The sequence below is a fragment of the Brachyistius frenatus genome, unplaced genomic scaffold (genome assembly GCF_029030835.1).
Source record: "Brachyistius frenatus isolate BFR_SWC_R1_liver_20210118 unplaced genomic scaffold, ASM2903083v1 Contig_10, whole genome shotgun sequence".
Classification (NCBI taxonomy): domain Eukaryota; kingdom Metazoa; phylum Chordata; class Actinopteri; family Embiotocidae; genus Brachyistius; species Brachyistius frenatus.
The window spans coordinates 5,849,901-5,877,535 of NW_027210609.1; the positions used below are offsets into that span (position 1 = coordinate 5,849,901).

The 27,635-nt window shown below is 39.3% G+C and overlaps 1 protein-coding gene across 2 annotated transcripts in view; it reads left to right on the forward strand.

The window, feature by feature from the left end:
- Positions 1–27,635, forward strand: part of vapb (VAMP (vesicle-associated membrane protein)-associated protein B and C) — an 80,722-nt gene that overhangs the window by 2,173 nt on the left and 50,914 nt on the right. The window contains exons 2-6 of one of the 2 annotated variants that reach the window (XR_011310602.1): positions 3,172–3,324; positions 8,638–8,741; positions 11,630–11,710; positions 12,512–12,691; positions 14,065–15,562. Coding sequence is in view for 1 of the 2 variants with exons in the window: in XM_069691097.1 (XP_069547198.1) it covers positions 3,172–3,324; positions 8,638–8,741; positions 11,630–11,710; positions 12,512–12,691; positions 14,065–14,220 (674 nt within the window). In the remaining variant the exon portion in view is untranslated. Of the gene's footprint in view, positions 1–3,171; positions 3,325–8,637; positions 8,742–11,629; positions 11,711–12,511; positions 12,692–14,064; positions 16,755–27,635 lie in introns of those variants that run through there. The other variant, XM_069691097.1, reaches the window with a different exon arrangement.

The following is a 27,635-nucleotide window of genomic DNA, read 5'->3' on the forward strand; positions in this document are numbered from 1 at the left end:
GAAATAGAGAGTCGTTCTGTTTGTAGCAACTTGGCCGTGACTCAGACCATCTGTGGACTGGACTTCTTCATTGATATTAGTTTATATCTTAATCAAAGGTTATAATTAATAAGCCTTTACCATAAACTCCCCTCTCTTTATCTGCTTCACATAAAATCCAACTTTGTAAAGTCGACAGATTCAAATATCAGATTCTTGTAATAGTTTTTTACTGCCATTTGTGGTTTTCGTGAGTTGGACGCTACGCTGAGAAACTTTCAGGAAGTAGTAGATCAGGTGTACAGTAGTCAGTGGCGTGAGTCCCTTTCATTAAAAGCCTTCAGATGTCAAGCCAAGCTTCTGAGGGTCTGAATTTCCTCTCTGTCTTTGCTCAACAGGGAAGGGAAGTGTCAGTTGCTCTGGATGTTTGCTGAGCTGAAACTTTATCTTGAATCTGGTGTATGTGCTAATTCTGAAATGGCTTCATGTTTTCATGTTGAGTGAGTGGGCTTCTCTCAACTGCAAACTTTATCCTCACCATTATAGCTGCTCAGATAATTTGTTGTCTCATTAGAAAGCTACACTTTACAAGAAAATGGGTCTGATCTGTTGGGTTTGTTATTGTAGAGTAAGCTCACAAGTTAACTGGAAGTTGGTCAGCAAATGCTGGTCTCACAGTCAGCACTTAACAAGTCATGGGTTGTCCCTTTATGTGTTCAACCCCACTACAGCTTAAAAAAATATCACCAGACCATCAAAACCCAAGTCAGCCAATGTAGATTGTCTCCTAAAATATTATCTGGTCAATAACTATTATGTGTTTGTTATTAACAAGTTTTATGACAGCAATTTGACAGAAAACATAGTCTACAAAGACATTTTTAACCTGAGCCTCATATACCGGATGTTAATTTTTTTTTTTTTTTAAATCAATTTATTTTTGAATGGATTTGAACAATACTGTAAAGTTCCAAAAGTAAAATTGGTTTCCGTAAGTCTGACTGTACAGTGTGCGGTATTGGCACGGTATCCTCTGGTTTGGGAAGTCATACATTCATTCGTCATTGCCCCTCACTTAACTATGAATTCGCTCTGCTCTCACTAGAGGTCCTGTAAAAACACAAGAGTGACTAACGCTTGCCAGTTAGACCTTAGTACAGTTTCTGGAGTGTCTTGTCTCTGAAGAAACCTTTTCCAGAAATAACAGGAATAAAGAAATTACTGTTGTGTTGTCAGGTGGCACGAATGCTATACAGAAAAGGATTTTTGTTCAGCGGGGTGGATTCTGTGCTGCTGTGCACCCTATAATATGTGTAATGTGCTGATAACATCAAAGAAGTCTCATTAGACTCTGGACTTTCAGGGTCAATGCATTAGCTTTATTACATTTATAACAGGACATTTGTAATACTGTATTCATGCAAGAGCTTAAACATGCAGCAGATTTCACTTATCTGTTAATGTCATTACCAGCACAGTAAAAAGAAAACCTAACACTGAAGTGGAAATGTATTTGCTTCATTTATCATTTCAGGATGAATCAAAGACTGAAATGCTGCTTGCTCCTGTGAAGGATATTTCATGTGAAGGCAGTAACTTATGAGTATCTGGTGCCTCTGCAGCTGAGAGTTGCTGCACATAGCTTGTATTTTATGCAGTGATTCAATAGGTCTGTTGCTGTGCTCATTGATAGCCCCTCTGTTTCCCATGATTGGGGTGGGGTCAAGACATTGAGTGCCAGAGCCAGAAAAGTGACCCTAAAACCTACCCCGACATGGAGATATGTGTGGATGGATGTACTTCACTGCTAAATTGATTAATTACAAAGATTACAGGACTGATTGATTGTCAACCCATTAACTGTTCGCCTGATATTTGGACTGAATACGCTGTTACTGTTTCTTAAGCCTGTTTGACTTTGCCTTTGTTTACTTTGTAGATTTGGCACAGTGTTGTTTTGTTGGGGTTATGTCCTGGAGGTTTTTTTGCAATATTGACAAATCTGTGGAGCTTAATGCAGCTGGCCTTGTAAGAGCTTCAGAGATGTGCCCTGCATCTGCAATGATAGCTGTAATTAGCTGAAGCCAAACTGCACCAGCTACTCTGTGATGCACACATTGTTTACTCTTAAAAGGTTTCATAAATTGATATAATTGTTTTTCTTAATCAAGAGGACAGTGTAGAAATCAGTTGTTGACATCAATCTAGAGAGTCATGTTAGAAGAAAAAGTCTCTGTGTTACTGAGACACAATGTTTTGGGTTTTAGGATGAATAACTATGAATAGCAGACTTGGCTTATTTATCTTAAGGACAGCTGTCAGTCAAACATTCAAAGCTTGCATCAGTTGAATTGGCAGTAAAACCCTGTTTTTCCAAATGTCAGGTCAAATACAGAAAGTATGTGGATGAACGGTAGTTGATATTTATTACTGTATAAATAAAGTCACAAAAGCCAGTTCAATTTTGATAGACCACATTTAATTGTGTTTACATATATGTTACATATTTTAATAGGCTTTACCCACTCATATTCAGTAAGCTAATTTATTTTAATATTCTCTCTGTTTAAAAAAGGTCAAAATACCTTGCTTCTGCTTTATATGTACTTCCTTCTTCCTTGACATGTTCGTGTACATGATGTTTAAATATTAGTATTTTCTTTTGATTCTACATAAAGAGCTGTGTGCCCTTTTTCTGCTCTTTTTAATCGGTATTTAACCACAAACTGGTGCTTTCTTTGAAACAGCATATGATGGATTTGCATTTTAATGTATCTCGATCAGTTGACCCATTTATTTTGATTTATACGTGACTTTCTCACTGCATACATCTCGGCTTGTTTGAGTTTGTGTGCCAGTCACGGTGTTATTCTGCTACAGTCTCGGTTCATGCCATTTGGCATTCGAACAATCTAAGTGAAGTATGTCATGTAGAAGTGTATGTCCGTGGTGTGTGAGATAACTTATAGTATATATAACTTATCGTAGTGTCTTTGGCATCAAACATCAAAAGTAAAATGGATTTTAGTTGGTGTAACTGTTTTGTTGCCATTTAAGGTGACTTGTGTTGTTTAGTTTTTGTATTCATTGCCTCAACAGTCGTTTAACAACTACTGAAATTAAGATTGCCTACGAACAAAAAGACGTTTTTCTGAACTGACCAAGTTTCTGTTGTGTTAATCTTCTTCGCAGGTCCATTCTCAGACGTGGTCACCACAAATCTAAAACTCTCCAACCCGACAGACAGGAATGTCTGTTTTAAGGTGAAGACGACAGCGCCGCGCCGATACTGCGTGCGGCCAAACAGTGGGATCATTGATGCAGGCACCTCAATCAACGTCTCAGGTAAGGACCGAGGAAATAGTTAGTTGGGGCCATTAAAAGTTGCCTGCCAGGTACTTTATTATTACTTACGTACTGACGGTAGCGACCGCTGTCAACCACCTGAAAATTAATTTGACATCTAAGGTCATTTATCTTTTTATATTTTATAGCATTAAATACTTAATAAATTCTTTACAGCTTCACAAATATTGAGGACTTTGATGTATCACTGTATTCCTTTCTAATAGGTTGTGATCGATATTTGTTGTTATGGCTGAGAAGATATAGACTATGATAAATATACTATTCATTAGTTGCAATAGTCACTAAAGCAGTGATTTGTGAGAATAAATATCTGAATATCTATGACTATGTTCTTGTATCTTTATTTAAACAAAAGAAGTATATGGTATGTGAGGAAGGTAAACTGTTATTCCTGTAGCATCGTAAAACTTTTTTGAACATACGTGTCGTCTCCCTTTGCAAAGCCTCTCCTCGTTCCCGCGGCACAGTCCCTCTTCGGTTGGCCTCACTCCTTCCTAGTCATGCGGTTTGAGGGAGACAGGTACAGCTAATGTTTCCACACCATGCCACCTCTGCCATTTACAGCCACGTACTCATTTTACAAACTGCTCTATCTGGTGTCAACAAGTGCAAAAAAACGGTGTGACCGGTGCCGGGAGTCAGCAGCGGGCGACCAACCAACTGAGTCCATTCTGTCAGTTGACATCATTTATCACCTTTATTAGGTTGAAAGGAGTCACAGATTTGAGTCTCAAAATGAGATCGCTATTCTGAGAGTGTAGTCCCATTGCAAAATGTATCCGCCTGCTCTGTAACCACTTTCTGTTGTTGTCTTTAGGAAGTACTCAAGCTTTCGTACTATTATCAAAGCATTATATTTAACAAGATAACAATGAGTTGTGGTATCTTGTAACGAAGGAAATGTGGCTTTTTAACTTGTGATGAGGAGGTCCTACACACCGAAGTTAAAGTCGCATTGATGATCTTATTTATTTTTTGGTGTGTAGAGCACTGACATCTCATCACTCCCCTGTTAGTTTTACATCTTAATTGCTGGCTGCACTCCCAACCAGAACAACCCAGTGCTGGTTTGTGCCAGCGCGGTTTCCACTCCTTTTCGATTTTGCACGCAAAACCACTTAATGCTGAAGTCATTAGAATCATTCAGTGAACTATACTAAAATACTATCACAACATTGTTGTACACAATGCAGACACTAATCCAGACATCTTTTACGTGGCTTTTTCTGGTAGAATCCTAACGTAATGTAAAGATACAGAACTTTACTCTTCTTTTCTTTTTTTTTTTTTTTTTTTAAATACTCTTAATCTGTCAAAAGATGAAATAAAAGTGTACCACTCCACTACCTGTTGCTGAGTCACTGTCACACCTTGTCGTCCTCAATACTATTTCTGTTTTCTTGAGCGTTACTAATAAAAAAAAAAAAAACATTCTCGCGTAAAGACATTCTGCAAGCACAACTGGACTTTCCCAAAATAACACAACAACATCGGTATTGCGATGTTAAGACCAAAGTATGTTTCGTCGGCATCACCCATCGACAGAACAGCGCCTGTCTAGAAAGATCGTATCGGATCTGTTACATGTTGCAATCGGCTCCAATTTCTGTTCTCTAATTTCGAACAAAGCGACACAAAAGCAGAACAGACGTCCACAGGCATCGGGGCGAGAGAGAACCGTCTGCCACTGGATACCTACGAACCCATGATGTGTCATTTGCTGGCTTAGCAGAGGATACACGCAGTGCTTTTGAAGCTCAACTCTGCTGTAACTGTATATTTTGAATGTAGCCGTGACCACAGGAATGTTGCTGAGCTTGATTTGGTGTTATGTAGCAGCATCCAGTGGAAAAATATGTGGCAGAATGTTTCAAAAATCCTTGTGTCCACAAATACTGAGCTTATTGTGGGAATATGTCAGAAGTTTGTCTGGCATAGTTTGGTCATGTGAACATACCAGGAAGGGCAGAGAGCAGAATATCTTCCTGCAAAAAAAAAAAAAAATATAACAAGCTTGGACCTTCTTCATTAGCTTGTCCTCACACTCATCCCCTGTGTAAAAGAAACCGAGTCTCATGTCTTAACTGACATCAGAGTCCATATTCATGCACCGTTTCTGCTCAAAAGCCACACATTAGCATATTTTGTCATATTCATAAACCACAGTTATTTTTCTACCCACCAATGAGATTCTTATAGCAAAACTCGACCTGTAAGTGGTTGCCGATTCCTTTTAAATGTGTAGTGGATTGAAGTGCTGTTGACTTGTGAGTTATGTCTCACCCTGAAATAGGTCTGGTGAACTTTTGCCAGTACTTTCTTTCTTTTGAATCATATCAAAGAAGACAGACGAGAGCACAAGCAGGAGTGTGAGAACCTGCTACCCTGAGAAGTCTGAATATGAATACGTTTTATTGGAGTTTGCTCTTACGTCCTGGTGACTTTTCCCTCGAGGCTTGTATCTCCATAAGTGGGCGTGGCTTCACTCTCCCTCTCGCTCCCACGCTACACTGTATTGTCTCAGTTGGTTTGCTGATCTTTGACCAGGGTTTTGTGTTGAGTAATAGTGAAAAAAGTGGCCAGGGAGCACCCTATTACGTATCAGGCTGCTCTGAGTGGGTGTGACGGTTGCTGTTATAGATAGGGGTGTAGCAAAGAGACTTGTGGTATCGCGTGTCATATCACCTCGTTTCATGTTACGTGGTGCCGTAAGGTTGTTGAATTCGCCTGGTATCTTGTTCAGCATTTCTTGATCAGTGCAGTGCTTTGGTTATTAAATTGAGACGTTATATTTGGCTTTCTGGCACAACATCTGTTTGTCTGTCAAACACAGCTTTTGTTTTCTGTTACATTCTGCAGAGAATCCACTTCGAATGGTTCAGGGAAGTCTTTAACTTTTATACTTTTACTGAAACTGACTGACATAATACTTGGAAAATGGAAAAGCAAGGCACATTATTTGGCTGGTTATTTTTTCTTTATTGAGACGCCATGGTTTTGTCTTGGATTTAGCTGTGAATATAATAAAGCTGAGAGATAATGCAAAATTGAACCACAACATTCTTGATTATCAATGTCATGATTTGCTGGTTTTCTGCTGTTTTTATATAGTTGTAGGTGGAATAAATCAACTTGACTGTTGATTGGATAAAACAAGGCATTCGTAGTCACCACCCTGGGCTCTAGGAATTGATGATAAAACAAATGTGTTTTTAGCAGCTTAACGTAAATCCTGCTATAGATAAACCTCCACAGCCCGTATAATAATACTTTTTCTACAGAAGCCATGTGTCGATCTCTGTAAGCACTTCAAGAGGAAACAGTTACTGTTATTTCTGTTGTGAGCATCTTTTCTCACGGGACACAATTAATTAGTGAAAGGAAAGGAAAGTTTTTTTTACCTCCCTCCTCACCCCTCTAATGGTTCCATTCATCATCGACAAACAGGCAGGCAATTACCATCCTGCTTGACCGTGTTGACTACAATTAGCCTCTGAGAGTTTTATAAAGAATTGCCCAGCGTGATGTAAGACTACTAAATCATGCCATTAGCAGAAGTAGCTCTTTTGTAAAGGTGTGTTTAAAGGCTGTAGATCAAAAATGATTTCAATCACTTTTTCCCCTCCATATGTTTGCTGTGCTTTTTCCATCTCAAGCTTTGGCTCAGGGCCTTTTAATGTTATGCAGTGTTGCTCAGAGAACTTACATGCTTTCCTTCCTCAATTTTCTGATATTGTCCCCATGGACCTAAGGTAGATGGCTGCGCAAATTGGGTCTGACTGAAACAGGACGTTCTCAATCTGTTCATGCCGTCTGTTTCTGATTTGCGATATTGAACTACACTGATTGCTGTAATGGTGCACTACATCTCTGAGGTTTTCTACTCTGGGGAGAATTGACATGTGCCATATATGAAAACCATCCTGATAGCTGCACCGGCTTTGAAATTAGTCCGTTTGTTTTTAGTGAAAACCAAAGAATTGTGCAAGGCATTGAAGATATAGTAGCTACCGAAATCAAAACATGTCTTTTGATTACATTCTGATTTAAAACCTGCAGTCACAGGAGGAAAAGATCAGCCATCAATACCTGTTTTCATCCTTCAGACCCCTGCGTGAACACAAGAAAGTGATCATTATAAATCATTGTTACAGCCTTAAAATACCTTTTCAGTCATTGGAATGACATCAAATAACACATCACTGACTAAGAGGACTGATGTGGTGATGGGTTAGAGTAGTATTCCAACTCCACACCTGCTTTTTGTTAGAGCTATATGTAATATTAAGAAAAAAGAGACGGGGAAGAAACTGTTAGAAAGATTACCCCCTGGGGTATTTCTAGATCTGTCAGCGTTTCACCATCATGGCTACACGAACATAGAAATAAATCATCTTTTTCCGAGCAGCGAGGACAAGCCCTGGGCCTTGAAGACGTGAAGTTCCTAGTTTACAGTCTGACAAATACATGGCTATTTGATACTCACTAATTCCTCTTTAATCCAAGGAGTGAACACACAAGTTGAGGAAGGGAAATAAATGGAAAGTTGCTGACAAAGAAGAAATAGGCATTTTATAGTTGGCATTTGTAAGTGTATTTGGGACATCACATTTTTTTTATTGCAGAGCCCACAAATCGTTCTGTGTTCCTACCTGTCTGCTGCTGTTTCTGCAGATGCTTTGTTTGATGTGTTTTCCAGACTCACCTGAGGAGGGAACGTGACGATAAAGATTGAAAAATGGGGAAATAAAACTGAGGGTATTATAACAAAACAAGATGATCATAATTATCTTAGTTCAGGAGGAATAATCAAAGTTCAAAAGGAAAAACACAAACCATCCAGGCACCAATTATGCTTGTGCTTTCTCTATTTTATGCAGATTTTCCTTTTTAAGAGGTAAATTCAACCACAGGTTCAGACAGACTTATTTTTATGGAAAATATTTCAGTGCTTTAAAAAACAGTGGCAGTTAAATTTCCACATCAAGTTTTCAGTACCGGTTGCATTTCAAAATTAGGTCTTGTAAGATCAAATGTATTATGTCCTGTCTTTGCTGCCGATACATGTATGTGTGAAATGTGAGCTGCACCTCCCAAGAAGGTTTTTTTTCCTAAAACATTTTCACCAAAAATAGGCACAAAGAGCCCTCGGAGCTCCAAGTCATAAGCCATTTTAACAATCCTTTCAGAACATCACAGTTTTGCTTTGCTTTTTTAGCACTGAAAATCTTTCTTGACGATAAATATTTTCCCTCCAGTGCTGACATTGACTCCTATTTTATATTTCAGTTATGTTGCAGCCGTTTGAATATGATCCGAACGAGAAGAGCAAACACAAGTTCATGGTCCAGTCCCTGCTAGCACCTCCTGACATGACCGACATGGAGGGAGTGGTGAGTGTGTCTCATGTTTTGTAAAATCATTATCAGCGTGTGTCTTTCTGTGTACATAAGATGCCTTAGAGCACAGATGCATCCCAGTCTCTCATACTCTCACACACAATGATTAACACTTTCCTCAGTCGCACAGATAATAATTGAATTGGATTTCATTGTAAGGAAACAATCAGTCGATCTGTTTATCCCGGCCTGGATTCGAGCCTGTGTAGCAGAGCTGACACGCAACAATAAAAAATGACACTCAGTATAGTTTAGTCACAACAGTCTGTGTGGTCTAAGAGCCGGCTTCTCAATCACAGGCCAACACGTGTACAGTAAATCATTATTAACGTGCCAGCAAACATCTTGAGAATTTGGCGTGATGTAGTGACACATATGAAGATGTACTCTGTCCACCTGAGCGACCGTCACAAAGGAGACGCTGTTCTGAGGCCGAGCCTGACCTCGAAACGGTTACTGTGCTAGACTGTGACTGCAACAGTGGTTAGACCTGAAAGCAGGTTTTTGAGGTGGGGCTGTAAGAGGAGCGCAACACAGAGAGACCGAAGTCCTCCTGGTGGCCAATTTCTGTCCATTCTGTCTGAATGAGTATTAAAGAAATTAGTACAAAAGAGAGTGATAGTCACACAACTTGTTTTGACCTTATTATCCAATTTTTTATTTTTATTTTTTTCCAAAATGAGTTTTACTCCATTGTATATGAGATTTAAACTCATTAATTCGGGATTAGCAGCTTGTTTGAGGGATTTTCAACATTAAGATTTTGCTACCCGTTTTGAAGCTGCAGGAGGATTGCCAAATGTATGTTTGACCCCTTGGAGAGTCTTATAAGCACTAATGTTCTGGAAAAGAATTCAACTAAGGTGAGCAATTTATGATAAACAAAACATGCATATATAATTATGACCTAAAACAATTATTTCTAAATAAATGTACTGTAAAAAGGGCTGACTGGTATTAACATAAAGGGCCTGATTTACTAAAGGTCTGCGTGTGTAAATGTGCAAACTTCAGAACACACAAACAAATGTCCGAGCTGATCTACTAACGACGTGCAGTGAAGATTGCGTCTTTCAAATGTGCAATTTAGCACGCGTCGTCCATTTGGCATGTTTGCCTGAATACATATGTAATATTGGGTGTTTCTGCTTGAACGTGAAAAATACTGCGAGGGGAAATGCAAATACATACATTTAGCACCTGCAATGATATTTACTAAACCTGAAAATAGAAATAGGAGAAGTGTTTGATGTCTATTTTAGTACGACTGAAAGGCATTTGTTTATCAGATGTGCACATCTGGAGAGACGGAAGCTCTTGTTGTAGTGAGAAGAACGTGGTTTTACACCCGTGGAAACATTTTTGTGATGTCAGAGGAATAAATTATTCAGACATATCGTCTGTTCAGCGATGGCATTTCTGAGTTATTTAATAAACTGAATGATGATTGACAGCCAACAACAAGGAGCCACAAAATAGGCTACCAGCAATTAATAAACTTCTTACGACTCAGCATTTTATTGCCCCAGCGTATGACTGCAGGAATATTCCACCCAGTCCCGTTATTCAGGTGAGCTGTCACAGGTCCTGAATGTGTCCCGCAGAATTCACGGGTAGCTTCATAAAGTTCACGAGCACTCGCGAGGCACTGAATGAAACTAATTCACCTGCTCATCAAATAAAGAATTGGACCTGCTGATCGGTGTTTGTTAGAAGCATCTCATCCACCGTCCCTCCTCTTTTATTAGCCGACGTTTTATTATAAACAGTTTTTTCGCCTAATATCTTGCCATCTTCCTCGCTGATAATCTCCCACATAGCGTTTTGTTCTTGTTATATTTAAAGGGTATTTATTCATTTCAATGGGATCAGATTTCCTTTTGCTTTTGCGGTCGTTCCGTCAGAACGGCTGGAATCACTTTAACACGCGCAAACACCTCATTAAAATAGAGCGATTTGCACCTGATATCAAAGACGCAATTACTCTTCGTAAATCACCCGCAAAACGGGTGCAAAATAAATGTGCAAAATTTGGGTAAAAACATGCAACTTTGTACCCTTTATTTGAGACCTTAGTAGATCAGGCCCAACGTGAATTAAACTACCCGTCTGAATCTAATACATGTTCATAAAACTAAACTTACTATCATACTCAACCCAAATTAATGCTTTTCTTAAACCAGGAAAATAGGCACAGGAATTGGTGAATCATTGGAATAACACATAAAAATGAGTTGATCAAATAGAAATGACTTCATCTGGGTTCTTTCAAAGATAAAAAGACATATTGGTGCTAAATTAATAAATACAATGCTATTTTTCCTGGAGACATAGAGTTCATGAACCTAATATTTAAACTCCCACTTTAATCCTCTTAGACACTGTATCAACAAGTTTCACCTATTTCTGTAGTTATTTATTCTTTCTTTGAAATCCATCCAGTATTTCTTTGAAGTAAAAGATATCTAGACTGTATATCAAAATCATTTATTTACTTAGGTCTTCATCATAACCAAGTCTGAAATGTTTTTATAGAGTTACAAAATGACTAAAGAAGGGAGAAATAAAAAATAACTCAATTTCTCCAATTAGAAATAAAAGACAAAACATTGACATCTTGTTTTCTTTTCTCTTTTTGTTCTCCTGTAAACTTTAATCAGCAAATACATCTTTACACTCCCTCTGCTGCTCCTGCTTTTATATGTCAGACCATTATACTTTATGTGCCTTTTGTTCCTAATACTATTTCATTGTTGTACTGGTCTGCAGCAAACACCTTAGACGCTTTATCAGACACACCAGAAAGATGTTGCTGTTGTTTTGGATGCTTCACACCATGTTGCATTAAAAGCTTTCTTTCTTTTGGTTGGTTGTGTATCTAGTGGAGGGAGGCTAAACCAGATGATCTGATGGACTCTAAGCTGAGGTGTGTTTTTGAGATGCCAGCGGAGAACGAAAAAACGGTGAGCAGACGTGCTTTTCTCTTTGCCTTACCTTGGAACTTTTCTTTGTCTCCGCAGATGTGGTATCAAGCAAACAGAATTATAGGTCTCATTGCGTCTTATCATTACTTTTTACTTTGCCTAAACAGTGTGCAACAATGTATTTTTAATAGTCAGGAAGTAATTTATTGTCAATCAAGCTGCTGGTTCTTGCCAAATATAACAGAATAATGTCCTTTCTTGCTTCTTTCTTAACAGTACAATATTTGTTTACTTTGGCCGTTTTGTGTGTGTGTGTGTGGGGGGGGGGGGATTATTATTATTGTTGTTTTCCACTTTCTCACCTCTTTACTCCTGTGCTTCACCTGCCTACTCCTCTGTCTTGCCTTTTTTTTTTTTTTTTTTTTACCTCTAGCATCGCAGTGAAATTTGTAGCGTTCCTCTTTTAGTTTATTATTGTTGTGGTTCCTCTCAGCTGTAGAGAAATGATTTCGTCATGGTATGAGCCGAGTCTTCTGGCTTCATGAACACTGGAAGGGAAAAAGGACCCGCGGTAGTTGTTTTCAGTTCATTATGAGGAGTGCAAAACATACGCATGGCTCCCAGTCAACACTGCGCACCAAAGATAATACTGATAGAAACCAGCTTGATCCACTTATGGTTTTTTTTTCCTGCACGCCTACAGTGTGCAAGATCCCAAATGTAAACACAAGTTGTACCCATGTGCCAGCCAAGTCATCAGTCAGAATCACCATGGAAACATTTTAGCAGCAACAATCAACTTATTGCATTTTAACTTGTCCCTCTGTAACCCACTTACAGCACGACACGGAGTCCAACAAGATGATGTCGTCCAACTTGCTGAAGTCAGAGTCCTCCACGCTGACTATGAAGTCAAGTAGCTCCAATCTCGATGACGGGGAGGTGAAGAAGATCATGGAGGAGTGTAAGATGCTGCAGATGGAGGCTCAGAGGCTACGGGAAGAAAACAAACAGATCAGAGTGAGTAAGATGACTCGAGGACCAGTCGGTTCATTTTTCTGCGTTTCATTTTGCTCTGTTTCCAAGACAGTGAAGACACAGGTCTTTCCTAAGTAATCTCAGGCTCACAGATAATATGGGGTGCACAGGGTTTCCCCAAGGAAATCAGTCAGCAGAGGCAGTGAGTCCAGCTGGTCAATACAAACCTGACGGATCACATCATTTAATCAGGGTTAAAGAATGATTTAAACAACTGCCTCACTCATAAACTATGTGGCCTTTGCTGTGCGATGATGAGTGCCACTGCTCGTCTTCCCGAAAGCATAATATTATATTTCATAAAAACATCATTTTGGCTGTGGCCCAGGGGCTAGACCGGGTCGTCCTCTAATCACAGGGTTGGCAGTTTGATCCACAGCTCCACTTTTCAAAGTGTTCTTGGGCAAAAAGGACTCTATACTGCATTTTCCCAGAGCCCAGAGTGTCATATTAAAATGTGTTTATATACAGTATATTGTCTCGAAAACCAGCATTTTTTGCATTATTGGTTCAAGACTTAAGTCTTAATCAACCAATTATCAGGATTGTTACGGATTGTTGTCTTTCTTGATTATTTTTGTACTGATTGACGTTCACAATCCAGATAATCTTTTAAGTGGAAGTGTTGAGTCACACAAAGTGGTGCTCTCCACCCTTTTCTGTATTTTGTATTTTTTTAATTTTTTTTAAAAGAAAGACAGTAACTCAAGATTAAGGTTTTCTAAGTACAACAGCTCACATCTATAATCAGCAGCAGACCTCAGGATTCAAAGCTTGCAAGGCAATTTTGCAAATCAATGAGTATGCCATCTATCACAGCTATCAATGAAGTAAGGTTTAAAATTGGGTTTGCAAAGGTTTGGTTGGAAATGAGTCACTCACACACACGCCACAGACGGCCAACAAAGAGCGGTCCTTCCCTTCAAACACCGCCACCTCCACCCCTTTAAGTTCTTGCCAGAGGCAGAACGACTGTTGGCTGCTCCTGCGGCTGAGATTAAACTAACAGAGAGCCCCCCCACCCGCTGCTGGGAAATGAAGTGTGTTAAAGCCTGGCGCCTTCTGCGTTCCTGTGGGGATCGGGTCAGATGAAGATTTAAGCAGATCCTATTTCTTCGAGCTAATAAATAAATACTATCCTATGTTATTGACTGATTGACAAACTGACTGTGTCTCAAACCCTTGTTGAGTTAATTTCTTTTTTTCTCTCGTTTCCAAATTCCTTTTCTTTATTTCACTCTCCCACCACCACTTCCCCTCATCTTCTTCCCACAAACTTCCTTTCATCATTTCGCATTTATTTCTTTTACCCTCCTCACTCCTGTTTTTTTTTTTTTTTTTCCTTCCCCTCCCAGGAGGATGATGGCCTGCGGATGAAGAAGAGTAACGTCATGTCATCTCAGCACGCCTCAGTCGGCATGAAGAGAGAGGAAGGGTTGAGCGCCCGCACGGTGGCTCTCATCATGCTCTTCTTCGTGATGGGCGTCATTGTCGGCAAGTTAGTCTTATAGAGCGCAGCGCAGTTCGGTCGGCCGCAGCATGCTTTCGGGGGATGAAAACAAACACGGGATCTGGGATTTTGGATGAGAAATGCCATATCTGCTGGGTGGGGGGTGGTACTAGTTTTGATTCAGTCTCATTTATGTAAAAAAAATATTTCAAAAGGTAATGTATGAGACAAAGATTAAAAAAAAAAAAACGACTCATCATCTAATGAAAAAAAACCTACCGTTACAGGTCTTGCCTCTACGTAATCATCACATACTCATGCTGGCCCTCTTCCCAAAGTTTCATGGACACAGACGACTGGTTCTGTGCGTGAGGTTGTTGGATACATGATTTAATGCTAGTGAATCAGTGGATTTTCGAACACTGGCGAGTCCGTTTGCAACTGTACGAATGTCCTTTTAGTGTATTGTTGTTTCTTTTTCGAAAGGACAGAGGCCACAGCCAACGTATTTGAATTCGTAATCGCCCCCACTGTACAGTGTGTCCAGGTGTTCCTTCCAGCGAAGCCTCCTTTAAGGAAGGGATTTACCAGAGAGATGATCCACACAGTCGGGGTTACACACAGGGCTATCAAACTGTCTCCTCCAATCAGAGGGTTGTAAAATCGGCTCGTGTTTGATTGTAGAATAACCTCGAAACATGTATGAAACACTATACCGTCGGGGTTTTATTTCCTCTGTGCCCTTTTGTTTTTCACTTTACCTTATTCCCATCACCTGTCACTCACTGTTCACCACATCCCCGGTTGTCACAGTGGGAATGTTTGATTGCATGCATTCACACAGAGTGTTGCATCTGGGCTTTTCAATCTAATTTAATTACTTCTTTTTTTCCTTCTTTTTTTTTAAACGGTGATAATAATGTCATTTGGCTGTAGGTTTGCACAATTACATTTCTGATTATTTTTCCATACTCCTTTGTGTTTTGTTCCATTTTTAAGATTTTAAATGAAGTCATTTTTTTGTTGTTAGGGTTGGAGCATTTCATAATAATGTAGCTATCTGAAATGAGGATTAGATCAGTTGTGTAAATCCAGACAAAAGCCTTGCCTTGTGACCTGTTGGGGCAAGTTATTCTCAGGCCAAGATGAAGGTATATATATATATAAATATATATATATATTATTATATACACACACACACGCACATACACACATAAAGCATGCATACATATATTGAGAACCCACAAATAGGCAGAGGGTGCATGTACAGCGAATGGTTATCAACAGCACCACGTTTTTTTTGTTTTTGTTCTGTCATTTTTTCTTACTGAGCCATGCATTTGTTGACATTCTGTATTGTTTGGGGCAAATGTATGTCAGATGAGCTGTGTGTGTGTGTGTGTGTGTGTTAAGCTGCCTGTACCAGCACTCCTCTGCTGGTGAGCTTTTCTTCTGTTTTTCACACCGCTATAGGCCTGTGTTCAGTTTTTGGGTGTTTGTGAAGCATTTATCTGTTGCTCATTAATGTTATAACCTCACTGCATTTGAAGTTGTGTTGATTCTTAACGCACTAAGGCTCAGAATTACTCTTCTTTGATCTTCCTGCCGCAAACAAATGCTGCTGTTTTGTTATTTTTGTTGGTTTTTTTTTTTTTTTTTAAGTGAAGGGGGAACGCATACAGCCGAGCTATATAGCCTTGAGGGGGACCACATGATAACATTGTACTGTTTCCAGAACCGTCAAAAATAAACACACAACATATTCTAAAACGGTTTCATCTCCAAATTTGCATACTGAGGGTAAAAAGCAGGGAAGGTGGCGTTCTATTTTGCATTATTTGATAGAAAAGAAGCAGCTGGTCAGATTTTTATCCCTCTGCGTCCACATAAAATGTGTGAACAGTTAAGAAAGAAGCAGGAGTGCATTCCCCTAAAAAAAACTGAAAGAAAAATGACAAAAATCCTCCATTTTTTTCCTGGAGTTGAGTGGAAGACAAGTGGATCTGACTGATGGGCGAGAGATGAAACTAAACATAAGCGTGTGTTCCTACTGTATCTCTATAGAGTTGTTGGGTTGAGGATGACTTGCTCCTTCGAGGGAGGGCAGAGCAGAGCTGAGCTAAACCCATTTTGGGTTATCAGACCTGGGTCATATAGTACTTGCAGAAAATTGTTCTTGTTTAGTGTGTCCTGGTTGGAGAATCAGAACATTTTACACAACAAAGATACTTCCAAACACCAGAATGTTCATTTATGTCACTGAAAATTTGACTTTTTCCGCTGCCCCCGACACCGCAAACTCCACCGATTTGGTACTCCAAGAAGGATTAATCAAACAAAGATAATTACATGTAAATACTAATCGATCCAGGCCTGGTTGTAAAACACACTACACTGACCTGTCCTGGAGTCTCTGACCATCACCGTGATCAATGTAAGCAGTCAAGAAACTGTTTTGTATGTATATAAATAAATAAATACGTCTATCTAAGAAGATTAATATTCCTAGTCAAGTAGTCTCTCTGGTGTATAAAAACAACCCAACCTGGTTGGACTATGTAGCATCTTAATAAATTAAATGAATAAAGCCCTATACCTAACTGTGTGACGTTTTTTTCCTGTTATGCACACAGGCTACAAAATGTGCGCTAATACATAATCACATGGTACTTTTCTTCTTTTTTTTTGCTGCCGAATATTGCCGGCAAATTTTGCTCATTTGAACAAACTATTATGATAAAGAAATATACTTCAAAATAATTCGAGTAAAGGCGGTTTCTTCTGCCAAAGCTGGAGAGCGAAACTAGAGATAAGTCTGGCTGAAATGCACAAAGAAAATACATTTACATATTTTTTTAATTTAAATATCACAATTACAAAACCGATTTAGCCTTCTACTCCTGTAACATTCTGACATTTAAAAAAATAATAATAATAATAATTGATGAAGCAAAATCAGAGAATTTTCTGTAAATCCAGAAAAACGTTGGTATTTCAGTTTGTGTCCGAGCACTTATAAGAATCTGTTTCTCCAATGTGAAGTCATGTTTGAGAACTCTTGTCGTTTCGCACCATTTACTGCTCCTTTGAAGATATTTCCAGAATCCTCAAAGACTCTGCAAACCATTTTCCTCTCCAGCTAGCCTCTGGCTAACATCTTTGTTGGGATTAACAGGCTAAAAATCTTTCACTGTACAGATATATTTTTAATCCAGATAGTAAAAAGAGTCTGAGGTTTCAGAAAAAAACGTATTGGGAATCTTATTTTCATTTCAGTCAGTTTTGGTCTTCTTTTTTTTTTTTTTTTTAAACACCGGTGTGTATTTAAACTGAGAAACAGATATTTACCTCTGTGACTGCAGTGTACTGCTAATACAAATGCACGAGAGGTTCAAACTGAGCCTCCGCTATATTCAGCGGTGATTTTGGCTCATCACAGCCGGTCAGCGGCGTCAAAAATGGGTAAAATTCTGTGTTGCTTGCGAGTATATATACTAAAGCAAGAGCATGTGACTCTATTGATTTATTTGCGATAGCATTAGCTTGTTTCCAGACTGACTAAAGCATGTAATGCCAGCACACTCCCCAACAATAAAAGATGAACTCTGGCTGTGAAGATGTGCTGTGTGACTACTATTCTCGTCACAGCCCGGTCTGCTGCCACTGACATCCACAGTCATGCTGGCTTGTTGCTACCACTTTGCTTGATTTGGCAGCCCCACAATTTGCAGCGGGATCATAGTGTTAAAGTATATATCAACAAGGAAATTAATTACCCCTTAGATTTCCACTAATGCAGTTGTGGCTGGAGTAAAATAAAAATCCTGGTGATTAATCCAGAGTTATTGTATGAGTAACAACCAGACGGTGTTTCTGTCTGCACCTAGTTGATGGAGGAAGTTGGGCAGAGTTTGTGTCAGGAACCCCCCTCCCCTCTAGGGTGCACCTGGGCCTGGTAGCTCCTCAGCTGTTTGGCTTGGCCACCGCAAAGCACAGCTGCACACTCAATGGTGGAAACCAACCAATGTTAATTTATGTTTGTTTTTTTACACTCAGTTGGGAAATAATCCATTTCCAAGGTAAATCACAGAGGAAGGATTCAAAATACTGAAATGAAAATTACAAGAGGTCCTAAGGTTTGCTGGTCACCTGGAGAAAAGGTCTCAAAGAGCTCAGCAGCTGATATCTTTACCCCAACTGTGAGAATACCAGGTGACCAGCAGAGAGTCAGAGAATTTAAATGGCCAGGAAATGGATCACATAACCCTTTTAATAATAACCACAACTTGTCATTTTAATATTATGTTTCTTGTACGGATTAAAGTAGATATAATGTGTTAATTAGTGAGCTTTGGAAGAGATTGTCTGCATTTTGTTACCTTTGGAGAAGGTCAGCACAGTTTTCTTTCATGTTGCCAGGCGTGATATACGAACATTCAGCTCTCCCACTGATGGCTGTAGCCCCACGTTTCATGAACAGATACGAGTTTCCCAAAATGTCAAAGGGGAAACTGCAGTTGGAATCCTGCCTCATTTCCTTTAACGTTTTTTTCTTGTGTGCTAAAGGAGTAAAAATTAAAATGTTTGCTTTGCTACTGAAATCATTAGAGCCTCGGCTATAAGAAGAGTGAAATGGCACTGTATCCCCGGTCAGTATCTAAAAGGACACAGACCGTTTTGAAGTTGAATTTACCACAAGGTGCAATAGAAATCGAATCAAATAAAGAGATGAAAATTCACTTTCACACAAGGTGGATGGCCTAAGACCTCAAACAGAATCATTAAAATAAAGTTTTATTTATAAACACTGATTAAGTCATGTTAGGCCAAGTCTCGAAAGTTTGGAAAATTCTCAATTTCACCAGTTATGTTATCAAGCTTTGAAATAGGCTTGAATTTGAAAACACTATGAAAATTGATTGATTTTCAACACATTCTGCTGTTTTATCCACACAGTCGCTCATGTAAACAAAAATATTTGATCTAGATTTAATTTCACTTTAGATGAAAGCATGTATTCCGTTCCGCCTGCGTCATGACGATGTCCTCGGAATACGCGCTTGTCCTCTGACCTTTGACGTTGTGCGTGCATGCACATTGAAAATATCTAGATAAAATATCTAGATAACTGTTGGTTACTAGAGATCCGGTGGACTTTTATGTTGCTTTTTACGCCAGGCTGTCATTTTTAAGAATAACTGGCTGGCTGATGAAATATATATATATATATATATATATATATATATATATATATATATATATATATATATATATATATTATTTTAATTGCCATGGAGAGGAGCTACGGAAAGGAAGGCAGCAACCTGCAGAAAGTGATCGACATGTGTACCGAGGTGCTCGGCATTCAACAAGTAAGACTTAAAAGCTTTCTAGTGTTAACGACAGCCAAGTAAAAATATGTTGCATGCGCACATGTGTTATGTGAACAGTGGTTGGTATGCAGGGTTCAGCGGCTGCTGCGTGTCGCCGGTGTTAAGCTGAGATCTGCCTGCACGCAACTCCCGGGACCCCAAACCCACCGCTAAAGGGACACAACCACACGTAATGATCAGGCAAAAATAGTGGGCCTACTGTTAAAAACAATATGATCTTCTGTGTCAGATGACGATAAATGATTTGAAGTCTACAGTTTTTGAACATTTAGAATCACCCATGTCAATAGTAGCATTTCCTTAATCCAACTGCTTTGAAAAAAAAATGACACTGCTGATTAACTAAAATATGTGCTTATAGAACCATTTGATTTCTATTAAACTTGAATTTTAAGTGTTATTACTGAGTGTCAAGGGATACATGCTTTATTCAGCAGTACTGATTGTTGCTGGCGAGTAAAGCATCTTCTGTAATTTCAGTTTTGGTCAGTATTAAATGTAATAAATTCACATTGCGGATACAAAGCAGCTCAAAGTGTTGATAAAAGCATTTGATTCATAGATGTACAGAAGTAAAGTACTGAAGTACTGAAGAAGTACTGATGCATCATTCGGCAGAGATGTATGTTGCAGAGGCAGAACTCAGCATAAACACCAGCTAACCTGCTTTCACCAGGCTGACCGAGAGCAGAAATGTACTGAAACAAAACGTTTTTCATGTCGGCTCCGTGGGAAGAAATCAACCATGTTTATATTTATTGATTCCCCCCACCCCCTCAGGGGAGTAAGTGAACCCTGTTTAAAAAGGCCCCGAGTCTTCAGATCCCCCCCCAATTATTTGCTGACGTGAGACAACAACAAATAAGCGTCAACCCTACATGAATTTGTACATTTTACCATAGGAAGGATGAGAAAGGAAGATTTAAACGAGTTGGCTGACTTTTCTCTGACTTGATATCACTGTCTGGACACGGTGGTTCTTATTACCCATTGTTGCACGTGGAAACGCTGTGACCCTTTTACTGGATGTCTTTTAAAGGACACAGATTTCTTTGGAGGCTTTGATAGATCTTTTATCACGCTGCTTCACTTTCACCGTTGTTTCACCGAATCTGTTCTTTATTGAGATCGTTAAAAAAAAACCTGATGGCTGGCTGCACTTCGAAGGTTGGAAAACATAAAATGTTTAATTATACATCAGACCAACACACCATTTTCTTGGTGTTAAGTGCGTGCAATAATTACTTTTGGCAGTGTGATGAGTTTTGTTTCACACAGCTATTAAAGTACACACAGAAAACAATCCATCTCCTGCTTTATCAACAGGTTTTACATATTTGGCATGTTTATATACGCCCTTAAATTCATTTTTCCTTTCAAAACTGCAAAAGTGAAACAGGATACTCATCATGGCATAGCTGTTTGGCACACAAACAAGCCAAATTTCATGCAAATTTTCTATTTAAAAGAGGCCCCTGTAAGAGTTTGGGGGCCCTAACGGTTTGAAAAGGAGTTTGCAGCTTGCCAGAAAGGTTGGAGGCAGGACAACTGGCAGCAAGCGATGCAGTCTGGAAGAAGAATCGGTCTGTGGCAGATCGCTCCAGCACAAACCTTTTCAATCACTTGTGTGATCTTAACCCTAGAACAGAAACATGACCTGATTTAACAAGCCACCAGGACTGACAGATAGCTCTTAGGGGAATGCTTCTGTCAAATTGAGTCCCAAAGGCAACAAATATGTTAAAAAAGTTGTCTCATACACTAGATGCTGAAAGTTACTGTTCATATGTTATGTTTTTATGTGGCAAAAGAGAATGATGGAGTAGGCCTGATGTTATTTTTTTCTGGGCTGTGTTGTGTCTTGGAGTGGTGAACAGTAAATATTGTACTTACTGTGTATATACTATTTTAATTTTCCTGTATTTCTTGTTGCGCTACTTTATATTTTTACTCCATTATATTTCACTGGGAGATATTGTACATTTTAATTCACTGCAGGTATTTGGCAGCTGTAGTTACTTATATATAAAAAAAAAAAAAAAAAAACATTTTAGATGTCATTGAATTAGTAGTGGTTGTTTCACAAAGATTCAGGTCAGCATATCTTCTTATGAATTCATATAGATTTACTTGATCCTCTGATGGTCCCTCAGACTTATCTGGTGACTCACCAATGTGCCCTGACCGTGCCGAGGGCGAACATATAACGTGAAATTTTATTCAGTTGCTTAATATGTCTTGTGTTGATTTCACATGTTTACAGTATTTACATAGAACCTTGACCAGCTTTAAAATAAGTGCAGGACAAGGAAATTTGAATCTGTTCAATATTGGAGCCTTTAAATGGCATTACTGGTAAGCAGTGGTAGAAAAACAACACTGCGTAGACAATGTAATAAAGCAAAGGGCGGTTCTCTTTTTCAGCAGAACACCGAGTACTTTTACTTCTTCTGACTATTCTTACAAACCTTTACGAAAGTAGATCTTTGAATAAAGAACTTTTAGCTGTAATAGAGTATTTCTACATTTCTGTACTGGTACTTTTATTTGAGTAAAAGGTTTGAAGACTTCTTCCATCTCTGGTGCAGTGATAGATGAGGAGCTCATTTTATAAAAGGAGAAAAAGAAAATTACGGGCTGGAATGTGGTGCTGGTAGTTGGTTAAGTATATGAGCATGAGGTCATGACAGAAAGGAGCCCGTTTTTTGTTTGGCATTAGATCAAGCAGGAAAGTGCAGTCGCTGCCCCGCACTGCAGCTCTGTGGGCCAAAACACGGCGCTTCATTTTGCAGGAGGACACATTTCTCAATAGAAACTCATTTGTTTCAGCTGAGCCCGCCAACTTATGGCTGATGCTATCTTTTATGATGCAGCTGCAGCTCATATTTTTATAGAAAAAATTGGATTTTCTTAACAGAGCCTGAAATTTGAATGAGTGACAGAGGTTGGAAGTTACCCATACTACTGCAGTGATGTCATCTCAATGATGTGTGTGTGTGTGTGTGTGTGTGTGTGTGTGTGTGTGTGTGTGTGTGTGTGTGTGTGTGTGTGTGTGTGTGTGTGTGTGTGTGTGTGTGTGTGTGTGTGTGTGCATTAACTGCACATGCAAGATTTTTATGGGAAAGCAGGAGATGGGAGAAAAAAACAGCTCGGCTGTATTTTCTAATGAGTCGCTGTCCAAAAGCAGCACTGTGTCTTTCTTTTACCAGAACATTTGTCAGACTAAACCACCAAACTGTTTGTGGTTTGGAAACTTGGTTTAGCTGAAAGGAAACTCCTTTGGGCTTGTTTTGTTTTCTTTCTTTTTTTTTATAGTCTATAGGAACATTCTTCCTGAAGTCATATTAAAAGGTTGGGTCGTGCATCGTCCCACTTCAGAGACGCTTACTGAAGTCGAAATGTTTAAAAAAAAACTATGTGTTGCAAAGATTCATGGGAGCATTGTGAACTGAACAGAGGACAACTTGACCCTTTTTGCTTCACTTTTTTCCCTTGTGGCCGTTGAGGGTCTTCTTGTTACATTTGTTGCTTGACTGACATGATTTTGGACCTGATTTCTAGTCTGGAGGATTTCAAGTGAAAGAATTTTGGCCAGTTTGCTCGTCCATGACCGGATTAGATGTACTCCAAAACAACCAACTTTTCACACATTTTTTTCTTGAAGGAACTGTTCAGCATTTTGAGAAATATTTGTATTCCTACTCTGCACAGAGGAGGGAGAGAGCTGACAGAACTGACAGATGTAGATACTACATACACAAGAAGAGAGAACCTCACTCGCGCCATAGCGTCAGGCTCAACAAATGCCATCCAATTTCAAAACCCCTCACGTTTGACAAAGCTGATGAGAAGCATATATTTAGCTATCATCTTTGAAGTGAGGGCTGTTGTTTGCTCCTCACGTTCAGCATTAAACTTACGTCATCTGACGACGAAACGAGCCACTGATTGTTGATCTACGGACTGGCAATCTGCTCGGTGCTCCGCTTTCAAATCGCTCCGGTAGACCAATGCCAGTTGTACCTGGCAGAGTTTGCACTGTACCTCATTTTAATTTTGTTTTTTTGAAAAAGTTGCACCCATAACTTTTTGACGGCCGTCGTAGTCTTTTCATATTTCTGCTGTTTTTATCGTTGCATCTAATCTCACAGCACCGCACGTTTTACTGGAGATCGGTAGTAGCGTGTTCTTCTTCTCTTCCTTTTGTTGTTTAATGCAAGTTGGAAAACAGCTTTTAGGTGCATTACTGGCCCCCTCTGGCACTAATAAGGCATTTCTAGCAGGCACTAGTACAAATATTTGTAAAAAGACAAGACGATAGTCGCATAAACGGATTGATTTAAAAAAAAATTTTTTAGTGACTATTTGAAAATCACGACTCATCCCGAGCAGAGTTACACAAAAAGATCAATATCATTCTCACATCTGTGCTACAGCTGGAGAACAGTAGCTCTTTGCTAATTGCCACTGTGAGCGTAAAAACTTGACAGAGAAAGCGATAGCATGGCCTTGTGTTTCCAATTTTATATAAATAAAACTAATTGTAATATGTTGACAGGCGAGTTTACGGACGCCGGTCGGCGGATGTTGTTACCGGTGGACACGACCCGGTTAGCTTTTTCTTTCAGTTTCCAGTCTTCGTGCTAAGCTAACTAGCTATAAATGAAGCTATATATACATCTCGCAGACATGTTGTTGTCTAACTCTTGGCACAGATAAACATAGTCCCCAAATCGTCAAACTATTTCCTTTAAATCACCTCCAAGAATTATAGAAAGGTCGATTATTTTCAGCGGAGACTAAAAAGATTTAAGATTTTTACTCTGGTGTAAACACACACCACGACTTTGCTTTCTTGTAACTAACTGAACTGGGTCTGTGTTTTATCTTTACTTAAACGGTTGCATTTAATAAGCCGCTGGGCCTGATTGCTAGCAGGTTGGCTCTGCACTCCTCTGCCTTGACTTCACTGCGTGGTGCGCAACAGAAACCGCAAACAGACCCCAGCCCGGCCGTCACCGAGCTCGCAAGCAACCCGGGTGGATCCATGCATTTTGCTGCTGGATTCAATGGAAAGGAGGAAGGATTTATCCAGGTTCAGCATTCGTTTAATGACAGATTCTGCAAGTAACTGTACAGATAAATGTCACTCATCCACCCTCTGTTTTTCTTTCAATCAGTCTCTGCTCTTTTTTGTGTTGGCTTGAAGGGGGTTGGGGGGGTGGGGGGGTTAGAGACCTATATTCTCCATCCAAGCCTGAAGGATGACCTCATGGGGCTAACAGCTGCCATCACCATTCTCGCAGGAGTTAATAGGAACAGTATGTAGCCTCTGGAAAAGACTGCCCTCCTCTCTTTCTTTCTTCCTTTCTTTCTTTTTCTGTCCCCACCATTTGAATTCAAAACAGCCAACACTTTCCCTTCATTCTTTATTGATGTTTTGTTTTTTGTTTTTTTTACTTTTCTCAAAAACCTCTTTTTCATCTACTCCTCCCAACATGTCCCCATGTTAAAGCTACATCACAAATGAAAGCCTAATGAAGCTATAATCAGTATTTTTATATCACCTCAGGGTCACATAATTGTGTTGGTTCACTTTCATTGCTGTCATATAGTGTTTTCAGCTACAACAAGCAGCTGTAAATTGAAAGCTAAAAAAAAATGACAGTACCCGACCTTCCCTGCACCAAATGGCAGAAAGACACAGGTAGTGGCTGGTGAACATAATGGAGCTTTTAGATGACCAAATTATTTTCCCCAGTAGTTGTGGAGACTGAAAATAAAACGGTGCTAAATGAGAAGTGTCTATTGGACCTAAATTTCTCCTGGATGACAGAAACAAATAAAAGAAATGTTGCTCTGTGACACTGCGTTATTAGGAGACTGTTTGTTTATCAATTTTATAGGGGGATGTGTCACTGTTATGTTAACAGGTTTTTTTAACCACCACCAAGAGCCCCAGAAAATCAATTATTGCAGGTTCCTGTGCTGGGACAGGCTGTATCTGTTATAAAAACTCAAAAAAAAAAAAAGTTGCTCCATGATTTGTGAAGCTGCAATTTAGTTTGCATCACATTTGTTCGAGATGCAGTTTGAAATTTGAAAAGATTTATTTCCATTGACTCACTGTTGTAAGGGTGTTATTAGACTGTAATTTACAGTTTTGATTTGGCAGAAGAAAATGTTTTATTTTGGGGGGAAAAGGGGACTTGTGTATTTCAAAAGACTTCCAGGTGTCACTTATTCATAAATTCATTCATAGGTTGTTTATCTTGGACTCACAGTTTTGCAGCTGTTACAGACAAAATTTGAGGACTTTTGAGGAAATAAGAAATAGTCACCTTTGATTGATTGTGACTGAATGGTCATTAGACTGACCTGGACTGGTGTGTGGAATTATGGGATGTCAAGTCCTCCCAGCCCCAACCACCTCAAACCAGTTAGAACAACTCAGACAAAAATTAAAAAACTCAAAAAGTTTTCATGTGAAATAACCAAACTGTTCGAACAAGGTCAACAGAAAAAAACGAAGAAAGGCTCTAGATTTTGTCGTCATCTCTTTCTGGTTCAAAACTTCGTACTTTCTGTCTATGAATCCAAAATATTATCTACAGTACATGAAGGTCCAGTGTCCATAAAGTGTTGTTGCAGTCTTTTAGAAGTACATGTCAGGATTTTGCAAGTGAAGAACATCTCTCTTTGCACAATGCTTCAGTTGCCTCAGTCATAGCACTGAATATCTGGAACTACCTACAGTTTATTCCCTTGTTCTCACATAACTTCTGCCCCTCTCGGCTCATTTATTGTCACAGCGAGTGCAAAATCTGTTTTGTTGGCTGACGGCTTTGTATCCAGTCTGATGTCCTTCTGTGTTTTTAGCAGTTTGACCTGCACTACAACATTTGTAATGTAATGTGTGAACCACATGACAGTTATTCATCAAATGGCAGTACACCCACCCTTTCTGGGCTTTGAATCAGACCACAGACTGAAACACCAGAGAGGATGAAATTCAGCTGAAGGTTGTTTTTATCTTGTGTTTTCTTCTTCAAATTTAACTGTGGCGTTTGGGACACACTACAAGTAGCTTTTCATTTCTACTTGCGCCAGGTTTGTTGGTCCACCACTTTGGTACAGAAATAACTCAACAACTATTGAACAGATTGACTGACTTTTGTACAGACTCATGGTCCCCAGATGATGAAACCTACCGACTCCGGTGGTCCCGTTTCGTTCAGCAGTGCCAACATGAGGCTGACATTTGTGGTTTAGACAAACATATCTAAACAACTGCTGCATAGATTTCCGTGGCATATAGCTCCCAGGATGCATTGTAATAACTTTGGTGACCCCTTAGCTTTTAAAAACTATGACATCAGCCTCAACTTTACTTTGTTTTTAGTGCTACGATAGCACGCTAACATGCTGAACTAATGGTAGCATCAACATTTCCACACCCTAGCATGTCAGCATTGTCTGAGAGTGATGGAAAGCTCAGTGGCACACTGACGATAGCTTTTACATGTGTGTAAGTACAGCCAGTAGATGCATTAAAAAAAATATTGACTGAAAAATGGTGTTTGTCACTGCCAGAAACCAGGTTTTTTTCTATGCATGTTTCTGTCCTACGATAGCGTAGACATAACCCACCCGACTCTGTGACTGATCGACTTACCCTGATATTACTTTCTATAACCCATCACCACACCACACAACAAATCAGGTATCTGGTATGGATAAAATAAAATTGCTTGCCTGGTGCGTTAGCTTCCTCTTCAAGGTTTTACGGCCCACTACACATGCTCATACGTGTTTTGTCCTGCTGGCACTGTCCACTCTTTACCTTTTGGCCTACAGACTTTACATTGATACGATGTTTTAGGCTATGATGAGTTTTTACAAATATGAAACCTCCATAGATTACAAAATGATAGTGAAAAGACTAAAAACCAACCCTGTTCGTGGTTGGTGGTATTTTACAGAAATCTATTTTACAATGGTGGTCAATCCATTGCAATACCAGAAGTGACCAATAGGTAAATTAACAAATTAGCAGCAGAAGTAACGTGTTCAGCTCTCTTAA